The sequence below is a fragment of the mitochondrial genome of Prunus mume (genome assembly GCF_029339155.1).
Source record: "Prunus mume mitochondrion, complete genome".
In the NCBI taxonomy this organism is placed as follows: Eukaryota; Viridiplantae; Streptophyta; class Magnoliopsida; order Rosales; family Rosaceae; genus Prunus; species Prunus mume.
In genome coordinates, this window is record NC_065232.1 from 475,001 (window position 1) to 493,725 (window position 18,725).

An 18,725-nucleotide genomic window follows, 5' to 3' on the forward strand; every position below is an offset into this window, starting at 1 on the left:
ACTGTTGTTCATTAGAGCGCCGGGGTGCAGAGGTTGTTCCCATCATTGAAGTCAGAGTGTGGGACTGAGCCTTCCGAATGATAAAGACAAAAAAGTGCTTTTTTTCGTTGGAAAAACCAACGCAAATCTCATATTTACTTTCTCTCGCCCGGATAGATAGAAAAGGTTGGAGAGAGTGACTTTAACCGCCTGAAATTCTCTCCCTTCTAAAGCTGCGCAAGGCGGCCCCCCCAGAACAAAGCCCCACCCCTCTTTTCTCCCTTTAATGAAAGACCCTCGCCCCGCTTCCTATTCATTTGTGGGTCGGGACCCGAAGGCCCCTTTTTTTTCTCAAGAGGTGATTTCGAGAATCAATCAACCGACAAATCCGTACCCCAGGTGACTCACAGCCTCCCTCTCGCCCAAATGAAATGGGATGGATTAAATCAATAAGCTTTTTGATTGATTCAGGGCGCAGCGAAGCCAAATTCAATCAAGGCAAGGGGGGCTTGCTTTTCCTGACGCTGAGTCATCCTATTAAAATTTAGCTATGCTAATGGAACAGGAAAAGTATTCAGATGATATGGACCCCGGCGAGAACCTCCAATTGCTTAGGGGTCGCACTCTCTCCCGCTTGGTGGACGAAATCTTCTCTCCTTTTAGAATTCTTTCTCCCACACACCTTTGCCCTCTTTCACCGCAGAGGAAAGAAGAATCTTCCAAATAAATATATAACAATTTTTTTTTAGTAAGTAGGGCCCCAGAACGCTAAAAAGGCGGGGGAACTAGAGTTGTCACGATAGGAAAGATAAATGACTATAAGGAACCAACGATTCTCTCTTCTTAAACAACCAATATCCTCCACACTTAATCAGCATTTGATAGATTATCCAACCCCGAGCAATCTTAGTTATTGGTGGGGGTTCGGTCCGTTAGCTGGTATTTGTTTAGTCATTCAGATAGTGACTGGCGTTTTTTTAGCTATGCATTACACACCTCATGTGGATCTAGCTTTCAACAGCGTAGAACACATTATGAGAGATGTTGAAGGGGGTTGGTTGCTCCGTTATATGCATGCTAATGGGGCAAGTATGTTTCTCATTGTGGTTCACCTTCATATTTTTCGCGGTCTATATCATGCGAGTTATAGCAGTCCTAGGGAATTTGTTCGGTGTCTCGGAGTTGTAATCTTCCTATTAATGATTGTGACAGCTTTTACAGGATACGTACTACCTTGGGGTCAGATGAGCTTTTGGGGAGCTACAGTAATTACAAGCTTAGCTAGCGCCATACCTGTAGTAGGGGATACCATAGTGACTTGGCTTTGGGGCGGTTTCTCCGTGGACAATGCCACCTTAAATCGTTTTTTTAGTCTTCATCATTTACTCCCCTTTATTTTAGTAGGCGCCAGTCTTCTTCATCTGGCCGCATTGCATCAATATGGATCAAATAATCCATTGGGTGTACATTCAGAGATGGATAAAATTTCTTTTTACCCTTATTTTTATGTAAAGGATCTAGTAGGTTGGGTAGCTTTTGCTATCTTTTCTTCCATTTGGATTTTTTATGCTCCTAATGTTTTGGGGCATCCCGACAATTATATACCTGCTAATCCGATGCCCACCCCGCCTCATATTGTGCCGGAATGGTATTTCCTACCGATCCATGCCATTCTTCGTAGTATACCTGACAAATCGGGAGGTGTAGCCGCAATAGCACCAGTTTTTATATGTCTGTTGGCTTTACCTTTTTTTAAAAGTATGTATGTGCGTAGTTCAAGTTTTCGCCCTATTCACCAAGGAATATTTTGGTTGCTTTTGGCGGATTGCTTACTACTAGGTTGGATCGGATGTCAACCTGTGGAGGCACCATTTGTTACTATTGGACAAATTTCTTCTTTAGTTTTCTTCTTATTCTTTGCCATAACGCCCATTCCGGGACAGGTTGGAAGAGGAATTCCTAATTCTTACACGGATGAGACTGATCACACCTGATCAGTGAAAAATTCTGACACCAATCATTTGAGTATTACACCAAGAATTAATTGACAAGCGGATGAGTTTTCTAGTTGGCTATGTTGATATAGCTTAGATAGGGAAAAGATACTATATATAGGGTAGGGCTGCACTTTTAAATCCGGGGCTTTGTTCCCGAAACTCCCCCTTCCCCCTCCCCGTCCCTTACTCGTCTTTTGAAAGCCAGAACATTCGCATAGAGGAGTATCTGTATCACGCATGCTCCTCCACTGATGACAAAATGACCTTATATCCTCCTCTAGGAATTCCTACCCGGGGAAAGAAGTAGAAGAGTATTCTGCATGAATATGCTTCTGCACTGGGAATATCTCATAGTGGGAAGGCCCAGAGATCATAAAAGATGGGATGGGAATGAAGGCATTCCAGCCCAACATAATCCGGTGAATGGGTCGAGAGAGATAGGGAGGGGAGGGGGGGGGATACAGGAAGTATAGTGAACAGTTAAGTGGCTATCCAAGCATTCAATCGGCTATGGAGGGAGGTTTCAGCAAGCGGGTAAGCCGATGATGACTAGTAAAAACTTAGGTAGGTCGATCGTCGCTCATCCCTCGTGTTCTCTCCCGTGAAGTGATTAATCCCTAAAGTGGGCATGCAATCCCTATGGAAAAGCAAGTATTCCGATTGGAGGAAATTTCCACCCTCTGATGATCCATTCCGCCCAAGACAACACAGAGGATGAAGAGTTTGTATAGGACGAGAGCTAGCCCGAATCAAGGATGACCTCTCTGAGGCACCAGTGCTAATGCCTCCTCGGCCCGGAAGAACCACTACGGCTATACATATCAGCCTCAAACGAGTCGTTGGGAACATTCTTATCGCAGAAGAACGGAGAAGGAGTGGTTTCCCTCTCTTCGGGAAGTGAGACAGACGACTATTTTCATAGAGAGAGAGCACTAGACCTGACTAAACATCATCAGCGAGAAGTCACGTCTTGCTTGCTAACACAATATCTTAAGTAGTAAATGGTAACTTCACTACATCCATTCGCCTTGACCGGATCATAGCGTTAGCGGAGTAGGGAACTCCCCCTAAGAACCGATCGGCATGTTGACCTGCTCATCCGCGAGTATGCTCTTAACATGCGTTTAATCGGTTTCAGTGATTGAATTCGAGTCCTACAGAGCGAGCGTGCCATCAAGTATCAAGTAAAGATAGGTTTGAGAAATAACTCTATATAAAAAATCAGTGGTGCATTGTATCCGCTCTCAAGCTGTAGTTGATTGATGTAGTTGCTTGTAGTTTTCTTTTATCATCGAGATTGGGTTGGTGTTCAGTGCCGTGGGTACAAGATCGAAAAGAATGCTTTGCATTACAAGTGAGATGCCCAAGATAAAAGGATCCGAAGGAGCTCGACTGCCAAGGAAAGGAACATCGGCTCTAACCAATGATTGCCAGTTCCTAAGCTCCGGCCTAAAGACAACTGCCTTCTCAACCCACTCGTACGGCTCGTTCACAACTCTCAGGTCCCACCCGATTTCTGATAGAATTGCTGGTCTGCTCCGCTGTAAAAGCCGGCATTTATGGAACTGTTGCCACCAAGAATGTGTCCTCTGGCGTTGGGGACCCCATCCTCGGCTTGGGCATGGGAGTCAAATGTATCAACCTCAGTGAGTGTGGCCAAGAATCTTTCTTGGGTCATCAAATTGGGGTTGCCATAGGGAACGCCACCTCGTTCAAGCACAAGAACTCGATAGGACTGTGACAAGGTGGCGGCCAACGGACAACCGGCAGTGCCACCTCCTACAATTATATAGTCATAGTAATCCTCCGATGGAAAGTTTTTGGCGTTGAACACAAACTTTATATAACTTGGATCTGGTGCAGAAATTCAACAAAAATGATTAGCTTCTATTTTAAAAACTGAAGCAAAACAGACGACAAGAAAAGAGAATTTTTATGTTCTAATGAATGTCGTTTAGGTCTAACTGTATTTAACTCATGTTAAGTGGAAAATGGAAATTTCTTTTTTTTGCATTTAGCAACCAAACGGCTTGAATTGATTTAAGCGCTTAACTCTTAGCTCTAAGACTGAATAAGGCATCTACGGATATGAGTTCGGAATCATAAGTAGGAATTTCTTGAAAGCCGAGAAGCGTTATAGGGCGAGGGGCCTAGCGTCTTTCTCGGAATAGCTATCTAAAGTACCCAAGCCAAGGGCAAGGTTTATTTTTCCTATAACTCTATCAATTCCGATTGAATGCCCATCTTTAGAAAGCGTTTACCCCGCAAGAGAGGAGGATTGATGGACATAGGCTGCAGATGGACCAGAATATGCTGTGGGACTTCTGACGTTCGTTCCTCCTTATCTTGCCCGGTAGGTTGTTACAGAAAGAGCCAAACCAAAGCAAAGCAGGGACTGATTCCACATGGGGAAAGAAAGGAGTCGGGCTAAATAGCGTAGATAAGAGTTTTCAAGTTAGGCTTTTTTGAAAGAAAATGCCTTTTGTTGTTGTCGCGTCTTAGGGTCTTATCGGCTTTGAGGCTAGTGACCTTCTCCGGTCTGTGATGGAAGCAATCTCTCTCCGGTCGGTTCGACTGTTAATGGTTTAATGAATATCTCCTTAGGAAGAAAAGGCTCTTTGGCTCTTTGCAATAAGCGCTGTTCGAGGAATAACCACATCCGCTGCTGTGAAACGGTCTTACAGTAAGCGCTCTTAGGCTAATAACCGCTGTTCGTTAATCTAGCGTTTTCGATTTTCACTAATCCGAATCTAGGGGTTGTTCACGAATGTCCTCTTTCATAAGAGCAAGGTGGTGAGTAGGCAACGTCGTTTTTAAGTCATTGATAGACCTCTCCTACTATACAGAAAAAGAATCCGATTATGTTATGTGCATTTTGCCGGGCTTAGCCCTAGATACCCTCCCTACCCCTTTCGACGCAGCAATGAGAACAGCAGGGGTTGCTTTACTTCTTGGCGGAGGAGTGAGTGACTCTTCTTCTTTTAGGCTGGCATGGTCTTAGAATGCACGATAGAAGTGCGGACTAAGAGCTGTTTAGCGGGATAAACCCTGTGGGATAACGGTTCTTTTAAGGCATACCTCTCTTTCTGATTCTGACTGTCTTGCGAACCTTGCTTTAAAGCTTTCACGTGGGCAATTGATAATGTCAATATTCTAACTCCTTTTTCTTTTTCGGAGGACAGAAAGAAGACGATTTTCGGGCCAGACGATTTTTCCACTTTCATTAGACGCTCTCCTGGCTTTAGCGGAATAACAGCAGTTGGTAATATTATAGGTAAGAAAGAAGCCAATGTCCCTAGTATCAGGAAGAGGGTTGACGAAATCATAGGGTGCACATTCATATGATTCTAGAAATTCCTTTTTCATGTCCGTTCCCAGGCGAAAGACGGCTATTCTTCGCATCTCGAAATTGAATTCCGTCTTAGCCGTGGAAGGCAGAAATCCTATCCCTTCCAGCTCTCATCCTAGGATAGTCTCAAGCAGAGGTCTTACAGGGAAGGGAGTTAGCAAGCGAGTAAGGTTCATCAGCAAGAGTTAGGCCAGGGGGAAGCTCACTCCTGTCCATATGATATGGCTTTTCCCTTTCAATGGGTCATGTTTAACTCAGCCTATGCCCCACCGCCTCACGAATAGAAGGGTAGAGAACGAGATTCCATTCCACGGAGATGCCTAACGGCCACTTTGGTCCCCCACCTCAAGCAAGAAACGAAGCCGAAGAAGAAAGGCTCTAAGAGACCTGTTCTTTTTTTTCTTAGCGGCTTGATCGAGCAGCCTTTTAGATAGGATAGCGAAAGAAATGTCTAGCAAGCGGGGTTGGGTACTCCCGTATCCCCCGCAGCAGCCATAGCCGGGCAATTAAGGTGCTTTTACTTGTAATTCTTATTAACGAACAATCAGAAATGCTAACCTTGTTTCATCCGAAGAGACGAATAAGAAAGCAGATCGGAGAACCCCAGGCATGGAATGTTGGTCGAGGCTAAGGGGAACTCCACCTACTCGCTCACTTGTTAGCAAGGTTGGAGTCCTTATCCGCATCTATCTTACTAAACGGAATCGCCCCGCCAAAAAAATAGAGCATATCGCACCCCAGAGGGGGCCAGTACCCGCACGTAAGGACTATTTGCCCGCTGCCACAGTTAAAAGCACGGATCGAACGGGGTAAGTATCTTTGTCCCTTCCAAGTCAACTTTGTCTCTGAATGGGGATTTAAATACTTATGGGGGGTTCTTTTTAGTGCCCGCTACTATTCTCAGGATAGAATGTATGAGGCAAGAGCATGTTGCTCGCAGTTTGCATTTCTTCGGGGGCGTGAGTCAGTGAAACCCGTGTTGTTCTTCCCCCCGTTCCCTCATTGGTTTATCAGATCCTCCATCTCTGGAAAGAGAAAGAGAGTTCGGAAGAAGATTAAGGGAGAATAAGTAGAGGAGAGGATGGTTAATCAAAAGATAGATGGCCGGGTTAGAGCTTGCTGGTTAGCTGGGCGAGAAAATAGAAAGAAAAATAGAGAGATGGAAAATGAAGTAAGCTTGAGCCTGCGGAACCAGTAATGGATCAAAGCAAAGGATAGCTTTTTAGCTGCGAGCGGATGAGCGAGAAATGGAAGTGCCTTGTTAAGCGGCTCCTTCCTGCCCCTTACCCCTTGGTGTAAATCGGCTTGGATTCTTCTGCTTTCTCATCTGCTCCAGTCAATGGTCTCTGCTCGAAAGTCCCATTGCATGAAAAAACTCAAAAAAGAATAGGTGATCGTAGGTCAGCCCGTAGGTAAGTTCCGGTCTTTCATTGAGATTTTCTCGTTCATGATCTCTAATCCTTTGAGTAGATTGGGCAGGGGTAAGACTATGCACATAGCTTCGGTTCCGTCTTGTTTGCCAAGGAGATATGGTTGCTTTTCCTTCTTCAGTAGGCTTTCCCGCAGGTTCGGTTACAGATAGGATACGCGGGTCAAAGGGAAGGCTTGAGTTCAGAGACGAAGTTGGCTTTGAAGGGACAAACTTTCAGACAGTTCCTTACTTTCTATTCTCTAATCTCTCGCTTCCGACTCCTATATTGAAACTCTAAGGTACGAAACTATATATTTAGTCTCTGTCCCGGACTACACAAATTCCATAAACCCCGTGTTTTTTGATGCGTGTCAAGAGAGTAGTTTCCGCAAGATATTCCATAGGTGGATTTAAGCGGAAGATCTGCGTGATCTGATCTTTCTTGAGGACTAGTAACTGGTCCTGTAGCTAGAAGTCCCCATGAGCTCCCTCAATTCCTATTGAGATTGAGAAAGGGTCCATAGGCTTCTCTCTCAAGAACATAGGCTTCTCTCTCAAGAACATAGGCTTCTCTCTCAAGAAAGCGGGTCTTAGTGGGTAGTATAGTGCCGTTCAAGCGTACTCCCTGCGGGTAGGGTCTAATACCCCTTATTGGCATGAGGAACTGGGCTCCCAATTCTTCATCCTCCTTTTTGAGCTGTAAGACCAGGCAAGGGATCCCGCTTAGTGGGTTCGAGTTCAGTAACAGAACCTCCTAGCCTGCCCTTTTTTAATAGATATCTAGGGGCACCCTTCCTCTCCCTCTCCCTACCTTTGGTCGAGCTAGTAAACTTCCTCAACTGGAGAGGGAAGAATAAGCTGCAAAGCTCTGCTGGTGAATAGCAGATGATGCTCGATTAGGTATGCCAATCCGGCAGCTTGAAGGCGCGTGTCTGATGTTTCGGTAGGATGTTGCTATGTCCGCTTTCAGCCCGTAAATCGAAGGCTGTTCTTCCGGGATGACGTTATAGGGTTCAAATTAAAGAATCTTATAGGTGGAACTAGACATCGAATAAATATTCGTGCATCTCCTAATCGGCGTTTTCTCATCTGACTTTGCTTTGAATCTCCCCGGGCGCTTCACACGAGAACTACTAGAAAAGGGGAAACCCCAATCGCCAATCGCATCGACAAAACAACGCCTGGTTGAAATCAAGGATTAGAATCCGTTCGCGACTTGGTTTTTCAGTTCAGATAATAAAACTTTCAAAGGAGATTCTAGACTTGCAATCAATCCCTTTTCTTATTAGGCTGAAACCGAAAGCAAAAGACCTCTTGGTGTGGGGGCACCAGATCTCCACTTAAAATACTAGGAATTCTTAAACTGACTAGCAAATGTAGGGCTTCCCAGGGGTCTAGGAAGGGAAGCTACGAAGTCTTGGAGGTGGTATCCATGTTCATGAATATCTTATCGAATTTGCAGGTTTTCGTTCAAGAGCCGGTAACTGAGAGTGGCAGCCTGTAATCAATTTGGCGAGTACGGCAGATTGCTTTCTGTTTTTATAAGAAAGACTATCTTGCTTGGGGAAGCTCTTTCACTTCTAGAAGCCTATAAAGATGGATCCGCGCCTTTATGCCAGCGGGACAGATCTTGATGTATGGTACTATGTGAGGAAAAGTATGTGAACCTTGTTACCATACCAATCAATAGGCTGTCGAGAACGGGAAGAAGACTTCGGCGAAGAAGAGGTCGCTACCAGCAAGAAGAAAGATAAGCGGGCATAGGCTGCTTTTGACGTTGGTCTGGCGTAGCCAGTTGGCTAGTTGGTTTCTTAAGTCTGTTTACTCCGGATCGATCTCACGAGAAGAGCTCCCGACCTCCCATACCTCAGGTGATGCACTTATGGATCACTTGTACGGAACAGAATACGCCTCTTGCTCCTCCTAATGCATTCGTCTGTGTAGTTGATGTAGTCTGGTTATGAAAAGGAATCAGTCAGAAGGAAGGGCTCTGTAGAGCATGGGGAACGCTAGTTCAGGATTGCCATGGTTCGGAGGGTGGGTGACCCTACTCTGCCAGACAAGACGTGTACCGGTCGTACCTGAATAAGGCACTCTTTGTCGGTCGCTGGCTTTTATTAGAACCAATTGATGCAGATCGCTAACCTACAAATAAAGAGACCCGCTCCGATCATCCACACAGCTACCATTTGTTTGATATGGTTTACCCGATGATCCAGTATTGGCTCATTCGGAGGGTGCCAATTCCCGATTCCTATACGTCCTATGCGTCGAGTGAGGCAGTTACCGCAAGTGATGAATCAGCTGCTACCGTGGAATCCTCGCCCGGAAGCTCAAGCTCCCCCAATGCCTTTAATCGATTGTACCGGCTCTCTTTTCGTCGAATCGTAACCGGCGTCTCGTTGAATTGGACGTAGTAGCAGTAGGAGAAGACGAAGAACCATACCGGAGACTCGGGTAGCCAGATAAAGGTCACCTTATCTCTGTCTCGTCACCTACGTGATATAATAAAAGGCTAGCTGCAGCAATCACTGGAAGCCCACTTAGGCACGCAATTCAACCCTCAGCCCAAAAGGGAGCTGAAACTCATGATAGAAGCCCACTTTCGTTAGTGAATATTCGACATGTCAAAAGATGTTTGTTTTACCCCCTTCTTCCTTAGCACAAGCGCTAAGCGATAATAATACCTTGCAATGAACCGAAAGGTGAGAGGCAGGGCTCGGTCTCAAGGTTCAAAGTCACTAGAGAGTAATTAGTTTGATTGGCCAACTGCACGAGTGAAAGGCGAAAGTCAAGATTACGTGCAACCAGGTGTAACGTGTCAAAGGTCACCGAGTCGTCGGAAAGGGGAATAGGTTGTTTTGCGCATCCAACAACTGAAAGAGTTTGCGGAGAAGGGTTGAGTTGCGTAATAGCAGATTCGTAGGTCAATAAATCGTTGGATTTGAAATCGAACTCTCCACCTTAGCACAAGCGCTAAGCGATAATAATACCTTGGGCGGATAGGAATTGAGACTTTAAATGGTCCGCTCTTCTCTCCTCGTGATCGAAGCTGACCCCAGAAGTTGGGTATTCCTTCTTAAGAGGACACTAAACCTCCCGATCTTGCTAGCCGGGCTCAGTCTTTCAAGATTCAATCTTTCCCCTTCCCCCCTTACGTAATAGGGCCTGGTCCCAGGGAATCGCTCTTATAGTAGGAGGTTTACTATGTCCCCAACTTCTCTTTATTAAGAGACTCGGTTGTGTACTATAAAAGAAATGGATTGTACCACAAGCGCTGATCCCAAAGAAAGGAGTTGGCTCTTCCTTAGCACAAGCGTTAAGCGATAATAATACCTGCATCCATGCATAAAGAATTAGGTTGTAGGGTCCTCGAAGCCCGCCCGCCAAAGGGCTAAGTCGAGCGATTCCTCTGGGGATCTAGCTAGCTATAGTATCACACGATTCTTTCATCTTCTTTTCACATTCATTCTAGGTGGAAAATCGTCTACTTTAGAAGGCTAAGCTAAGGCTTTCCTCTTTGTGAGGAATTCCCTCCAGGTTGTCCGCTTTATCGGGGTCACTCTAAGTCCGAACGCAGGACATCTTATTCACGAATTCTTCACGAACCCCTTTTCTAAGAGAATCGGTTTTGTACCCTAAAAGGTGAGTTCTTTAAAAAGACCTGCATACTATCTTATAGAGGAATTCATTGGTTCATCTCCTGGTTCTACCTCTTGATTACCTACCCAATGGGGACGGGACATAGGCACTCTTCTCTTCACCCAGGGCTTTCTTTCGTTTGTGTCTATCTATCTATCTATTATAAAGTCTTTTCCTATCCTCCACCCCCTTAGACATAGACAGGCATTCCGCTATCCCGATTGTCTTACTGATTCTCTTCGCCAAGAAGAAGAAATAACTTTCCCTAAAGAGTGAGTCTTTGTATGGGTACAAGGATGGATTGCTCTTTGCCCGAGGGAACTCTCAAGAGAAGGAGGAGCAGCACATATTATTGCAAACCAGTTCTATTAGAAAATGAGTTCTTTCCGGAAAAAGACCTGCGTACTATCTGATAGAGGCAGTCAGTGGGGAATCTCGTTGTTATGACTGTTGATTGCCTACCAATCGGAGTCTGAGTAAATATAAGGGTCCCGTTAATCCCGAAACGAAAGTCGAAGGAACCGCGGTAACCCCGCCAAATAAAGAAAATCAAAGGGGTCACGCCTTCAAGCCCGTTAACCTAACTCCGAATCGCCATTCCACGAGTGTTGCTCGGTAAACCCGAAAAGCTGGGTGGACTTCATAGCCCGGTCACTCCGATTGTCTTAGTGAACTGATTGTGTACCATACTAGGTGGTTCGCCTCTGATCCCTAAGCTGAGCTCCAAAGTCTGGATTTCTTCCTAAAGCGAAAGTCAGGACATTGCCCCCTTTATCCGGATCTGGCTTTCCTGGGTGGTCACGTCTCAATAGAAGTAGTAGCATCACATCTTATTCTACAACCTCTTTAGTAAGAGAATCGGTTGTGCTAGAATCAATGGCAGAGAATGCCCTCTTGTCGCAAGTGAGCAGACGATTTCTCCCTGACATCACAGAAGACGATTTTCGGCATATGGCTACTTCTATTCTTGGGCATCCCGCCTCAAATAGACTAGGCTCCTTCATTCATGCCTTCTCTTTATTATTAGTAAGCCCCTTCATGCCTTTTCTCGGTTACTCTTTCCGCTCTAAGACTAGTGGAAGAAGGGGCAAGAGTGGCTTCGCTCCTACACCTTCCTACACGAAGGGCTGCTCTTACTCTTAGGAGTTCTCTTTCCCTGTTGCTAGAGTTATTTCTTCTTAGTTCTTTCTCTCCTAGTTATTCTCCGAGGACTGCATTTAACCATCTATGAACTTCTAAGACTGATTCCTTTTTCTCTGATCTTTCATGCCTGACTCTTGAATTCTGTAACAAAAGAAAAGAGATAGGCGCCTAGATAATTAGTGGTTTAGCTGTATTGCTAAATCAGTACCTTCCCCCCTACCCTCTACTCTAGTATGCTATTGACTTCCTTCTGTGATCTGCCAACTGCAATACATAGTTCCAAGGGAATGAAGATAGGACGTTGTGCGGTAACTAGAAGTGAGTATACTAAACCTTCACGCCTGCGACTTTTATTGATATTGATGAATGCGGGGTAAGGACTCTTATTAGATAGATGTGGGCTAAGGACTGTGTTGACTGAAGCTTTCGACATCCCGGAAGGACAAGGGGAGCATCGAGAGGTTGAATCCATAGTAAATAAGATGGCATAGACATAGAATGGGATTTTTGGACAAATGCCAAATGCCACATAAGAAGCTTTTATTGACCTTTTTTGCCTTTCCTCCGTCTTCGTCACCTGATGACTTTCCTGCTTTACTTTGTCGGCTTTGGTAGGGTGGTAGCATGTCCTTTAGCAAGGCTAGGCACCTTCCTTAAAGGAGGCAGCATCCGATCTTTAGCATCCTAGCCAGGGAAATCCCCAAATCGCGAGTCCGGGGCATATACTTTTTCTTTATCCCCCAGAGAATCCGACAAGAAAGAAGATAAAATAAAGTACATATATATGGGCAAGATCCATATTCCATTTCTAACAGTTCCTTACTTTCTATTCTCTAATCTCGTATGGCAGCTTTCAGTCTCATCTTCAGTTTCGGGACATTGTTCCTATGCCTCTTTGAAGTGAAGCCCTTATATCGAATGATTCAAGACATTTTATTTTATAATAGAAATGAGAGGACAGCCGAATTGACAGAAAATAGTCTGAACTTGTTGATCAACTCTCTTTGTTGAAGGTCCTACCTTAACAGTCGATCATGCGCTCACACTCGATCATGCGACAGTCGATCTGTCCATCCGACTACATTCACTGGGGGGTGAGGTTGTCCAATTTCAATTATGTGCCGCTCGTTGACATCTAGTTTCCATTGCCGGTGTGAGAGATCTTCCTTCGGTTCTAGTCAAGTATGGCAGCTTGAGGTCTCCTATTTCACTTTCACCAGCCATTGGGAACTCAAATAAACTTTCATTTAACGGCAGGCGAGAAAGGTTCTGAAAGAAAGAAAGGTAGAAGGGGGGTTTGCTCCCGTTTCGGGGTTCTCTTGTGGACTGGCTGTTGACTGGCCGGGAGAAAACCGGTGCTTTTAGCTTAAACGGATTTTAACTGGATCGGAGCCTTTCGGAAATCCTCCCGCTTCACTTGAGCGGTTGACGCAATCCAAGAGGAAGAGGAAGCTAAACCCGTGCTGACGAATAACCAAACCCCTTAATTCGTCGAGTAAAGTAAATAGGGAAGGTATAGGTTTGCTATGAATGACCCAGTATCGAATACAGGTAATAATATCAGCAAAAGAACGTTCTCCCGTGCTTCCAGACATGCTGAGCTCCACATATTCATGTACAGAAAAAGCGGGGGGTCGATTCTGTGAAAGATAGGATCAGTAAATGGAAATTCACTGAGATTTAATTTAAGTGAGATTTTCAATAGTGGTACCGAGGGTGTCTTTAGAGTATACCGAATCAGTATAGCTATCCTTCTTCTGACACAGCAACGAAATTTCACAATCAGTATAGAAAAGAAGTGATACAATATTTCTTTCTTCCTTAGCGCAAGCACTAAGTAAGCAAGCTACCTCTATCTTCTTTAGTCAATTCTAATTGTTCACTCTTAGTTGACCGGGGCTTCCTCTTTGAGTGGAAGCCCTGCGCTGCACCCCAGTGTTGAATTTCTTGATCGACGAAACGAGTTATTGCCTTTAAGGGTTCTTGCCCGAGATGAGTTATTGCCATTTCATTTTTACGGGGGAAAGGAACAGACTTTAGTTGACGGAAAGGAAATGTATATTGATACGTTCAATCTCGTCCCAACATAGCCCCCAGCCCTCTCCTTACGATGATTCCAAATCCAGGATAGGAATCAAAAGTTATTCCATGTATGCCTATGATGTAGCACCAGGCGGATTGTTAGCTAGTGTGTATCATCTTACGAGAATACAGTATGGTGTGGATCAACCGGAATAGGTATGCAAATAAGTCTTTGCCAAAGGGAGGAATCAAATCCTAGAATCCCATCTGTTTTCTGGATTTTGAAAAGTGAAGATTTTCAAGAACGGAAATCTTTTGATATGTTGGGAATCTCTTATGAGTTTCATCCACGCCCGAAACGTATCTTGATGCCTGAAAGTTGGATCGGTTGGTTTTTTATTCTATTGCCCCAATTTCTATGAAATAAAGGATGCTCATTGAATGAATCTTAACTTATACGACTCCAGATATTCTATAAGATTATTACGTTCTGTTTTCGATGAAACAGAGTAACTGGACTCTCGCTCGTATTCTATTCTGGAATAAAAAAGGGCTTCATTTATATTCCTAAATCTGGAAGATATCATATCTATTTGGGATGAGCAGAGCCGATTTCACTTTAGTAGAGACTTGGTTCGGTATCTTTAATGGCGAGGCGCTCTTAAGCCGTTTCAAAAGAAAGGGGATTCTCACATAATGACGATCAAGTACCAGTTGAGGAATATAGATAAGAATAAATTGGGCCAACCCGCGAGCAAGTTGGAGAAAGCGCTTGATGAGCCCCTCCAAAAAGTAGAGTAGTTCCGGTGCAACCACATATATCCTACAGAAAAGTTTTGCTGTTTCAATGAGTCGGTACCCGATGTTTCGACCAAGGAACAAACAACCGGAAAAAACCATTCCCTGCAAAAGGGATGGGACCCCCGACCGCGCTTATGACTCGTCCGTATCGTCTCTCATGCCGTATCCATTCTCGTTTAGGTCGACCGCTCTACGATGGCTAAGCTTTTTTCGAGAGAGGCAGACTTGGACTTGACTGACAAAGGTTTCCGAATTCTAATTATTAATGCCATAGTTATACTCCCGCCGCATTGATATTCTTTGAACAGCGGTTGCGCTTTGAAATCAAGGTAGTTGTTTACTTGCTCAACCATAATACCAGGGCCCTATCAATGACAGGTAAACTGTGCTATAAAGTACTAGAATATCATCCCGTATGGCTTTCTCCTCTCTCTTATCTTCGATCAAGCTACTTCGTTCCTTCTGTGATGAGAAATTCCCTAACGAAAGCTAGCCTTCTTCCATCGGATGCATTATCTAAAGGGCAGAGGTTGGGTAAACATGCTACAGATTCCGTAGTTCCATTATTGGATTAGCTTACATTACCAAAGGTTAGAGGAAATGTCGTAGATCTCAGTTGAGAGACTGAATGCGGATTTTTTTTTAAGAATTTAAAAGGAAAAGAAAGACTTCGTCCCACTCTCGGATAATGAAATCACCAAATGCTGCTCGACGAGCCTCTCCCTGAAGAAAAAGACACTCCGGCCTAACATAACAGCACTTTCCTTACCCGTTGTGCTCTGTCTGAGATAAGGAGCAAAAGGCTAGACGGAAGACCTCTAATCTACCAATCAATCTAGCTAGCATCCTATGATTTTTGTTCCAGAGGCCAATAACCCGAAAGTAAGTATTTACATCTCCTGCCAGGTGTAAGATAGAGGTTTAAAGCTCTCTTGGCAGCCTCTACGCTACGCCCGGTTCACTCTTTTCATAAGGGCTTTACCCGCTCAACCATCAGAAGGGGGCTTTTCCCATCATGCCATGGAGTGAGTAACTAGCTCGGCTAACCACTAAGTCGCTCATGCACAAATTCTTACAAAAAGGGGAGCCCCGCGAAGGGTGGAGATGAATCTATATCTGTCAATCACAAAGCCAAGACATCCCCCAAACGTAGATTGTAACAACCAACGAATTTCTTTTCTATTCCTGTCTGGTCTAACCAATTCTCGAGGTTTAATGGCCTTTGGCTGCCTCCTCTTCCTTGCCAGTTGAGCTACTTCCACTCCTCTTCCTTGCCAGTTGAGCTACTTCCACTCCTCTTCCTTGCCAGTTGAGCTACTTCCACTCCTCTTCCAATTTGAGTTTCCTCCTCTGTTTAGTTTGAAACTGAAAGGCATAGAAGCTCTCTAGAGAGCTACCGTATCCATGAGGGGCAAGCCAATGCTTTAGAGCTCTTTAGCTGCCTCTGCACGAATTCTTCTTCCGGTTGGAAAACTATACCTCTTCTTTCGTCTTGCGATTGGATGAACCAGCAAGTGTTTTTCATGCATTGACCTCGGTATCGTAAACACATATCTACTGCTTGCTGCCCGTCCCAAAACAGCCTATTTTAGACCCTAATTTAACGTTGCGCCGAGAGTTATCGTTAAATCCAATGGCAAGAGCCCTAACCTCGGCTGCTGCCCCGGGCTGTCATATGTTGGGATCGCCTGCCCGAAGGGCCTAGATCTGAGTCTCCTATTCTGTTTCTGTTTTAGAGAGATAAACCCCCTTTACTTTACTAAGTCTGGTGCCTCTGTTCCTTGGGCCCTATCATCAATAGTAAGCTAATCCAATTATGCATGTGTTCCACAGCTCTCATTTGAATCATTTGCCCGGAAAAGAGCTAGATCTTAAAAGTCCCGCATATACCGCTTCGAAAGGAAAGATAGGAACAGGTTTAGTTGAGGCAGAAACTCTGGTTGCTTTGAGCTCCCTCATTGGGATCAAACCGACCGGCAGAGAGCGAACAGCCTACTTTAAGTAGTTCTATTGCTGGTAAGCTTAGCCGCCTGAACACGACGAGACTCTCTTTAACATATGATGTCGTCGGAGAAGTTTCTAGACTTCTTTGCCTTTGGCTTCTTCCGGTATGATGGAATTGACTAGGGTTCACCAGAAATAATTAAATAGCTAGATAAATACAAGAGCCATTCCGTCACTACAGAATCTGTGAGAAGTGGAAGTATAGTTTTTGTTTATCCTGGCGACCTAGCACCAGTGCATTCGAGAAATTTCAAGTCACATCCCTTGGTGGGAAAGAGCAGCGGCATCCTCAAGCTAAGCTATGTCATCCACAGGTCATGGAAATCAGGAGTTTCGCGCGTTGTTCCATCTCGAATTGAAGCTCGGTGTGCTCGCCGGTCGGTAACTCTTATTCGAACTGCCACGGTTAGGTCTCACAAAGACCTTGCCTCGTCAACAGTACTTGCTTACTTATGAAAGCCGCTTTCAATATAGCAAATTCTGCGCATTGCTCAGGGGATTTAATAAAGATCAGTCCAGGCGGAGGAAGTTTGATATTGGCATGTGTCTGGTAGCATTTTGAACCATATCTAGTTAATTAGTAGGAATTTTTTTACATACGAAAACATAAGAATTTGAACTCCTATCCGAGCTGCTGGGGCCTTGATCATGCCAGAGTTGGAATGCCGAACACCCGCTCTTCTTGATTTAAACCCGATTAGGTTGCCCGCTCTCTCTATGGATAGGAAGATCCGGAGAAAGCGGCAGTGGAAGCAACGAAAAGAGCTCCGTTCCTCGCCCAGACACTCCAATTCTTTTGGTCGGGCTACTCCGTTCAAACCATCAATCGGCGGTTCCTTACTAAGAGATTAAACCGGAATGAGATATTATCTCTGTTGGCTTCGCTTCGTGGACAAATAGGAATGGTACTTGACCGCCTATTCTTAAATAAAAATGGAAAATACTAAGACTAATACAAGGCTGGTTCCAAAGCAGATTCATTCAAAGCCGGTTCATCCAATCACAAAGCAAAAGAAGGAGGAGGTTACCCGCCGACTGAAAGGAGAGGGGACGGGGGTTGACCCGCAGTAGTAGTTGAGTTGTCGGAGCGTCTATACGGGCCTTCGATTGGGGTGAAGCTAAAACGGAGTTCCTTTCTTCTTTGTCCGCTTCAGTTGGAGGTGAGTCTTTTTCTGATGGTTATTCCTCCTAATCTACGATGTACGCACCGCGGCGGTCTCAAGATCTTTCTTTATCTTTATTCTGGTTTTGTTTTCCCCCGAGCGCATCTTCCTTTTTGAATGAGCAAAGGTGTGGGCCTAGGTTTAGTAAAGAGTAAGGGACATATCGACGAACTGCGGATTAGCTCTTTCTGTTGTACGCTGCTGCTGTTTGATACATTTAGGTGGAGCAGGTAAACTCCCTCGGGGCGTTTCGCCAAGCCCTTTGACACCTTCTTTCTGGTCTATCCTCTGACGATATTTTATGATTCGACGGAGGCCCTCCCTCAGGCATGGTAAGCAAGTAGACTACTTTGGCCCTATCAACTTAGTTTGCGCCGCGTAGATATCTAGCATCTGGACGAGCAGCCACCGTTTCGGATCAAAAAGTAAAGAGGGCGCCGCCCGATTCTTTCTTTTCTAGTCCCTCCACCGAACCAGATCTACTAAAGACTTCAACGGTTTCTTTTTTTTTTTTGGTACCGGTGTTGGAATTTCGTGGATAAGTCGTGACAGAGCCGATGAATCCAATTATGAAAGCAAGGCTCCCGCTAAATAAAATTTTGAAAGTCTCGCGGTTAGTTCTTCCGAAAGGAGGTGGGGCGAGAAGCCCGTCTTAGTCTGTATAAATGGTGAAACGGGCGCAAAGGAACGTAGCGAAGCGGAGTAGCTCGATAGACGAACGCGGCTTACCCCACTCAGCCGAAAAGCGAGGGTCCGGAGGAGAACTACCTTTTTTCTTACGATTGGCATTATCAGGTACTCCCCCAGCAGTTTTGCCGAAGCAGCGATATACTTCATTTCTTTGTCCTTCAACTAAAACTAATCCAATGGAACTAGGAAATTCATAGGAAAGCCCTCAAAAGATCGGATAAGGCAGCTCATATAGTTCTTGTCTTTCTATCTCCATTTTTCAACCACAGGACCCGAGATTTCCGTCTCATAAGAGACTCCTCCGCGTCAAGCATTGCATTAAGTTCATATAGTTTTCGAGTTTAATCCATCGCTGCTTGCTCATTTCCTTGGTCCTTCGCAAGAATGGTTTCTCGTACAGCTCATCCTTAAGGACGTTGATTCTTTCAGCTATTTTGCCAAAGGTGGTAACGTTCTAACCCGCCTCTTTGACCGCTTTAAGCTTTTGGACACTTGGAACATGGGGTTGCCCTCAACTCGGATAT

General features: G+C 44.9%; 1 protein-coding gene across 1 annotated transcript; it reads left to right on the forward strand.

Moving 5' to 3' along the window:
- Nucleotides 1-791: 791 nt before the first annotated feature.
- Nucleotides 792-1,973, forward strand: cob (cytochrome b). Its single transcript has one exon. The coding sequence runs from the start codon at nucleotides 792-794 to the stop codon at nucleotides 1,971-1,973; it is 1,182 nt and encodes a 393-aa protein (YP_010438365.1).
- Nucleotides 1,974-18,725: the final 16,752 nt, after the last annotated feature.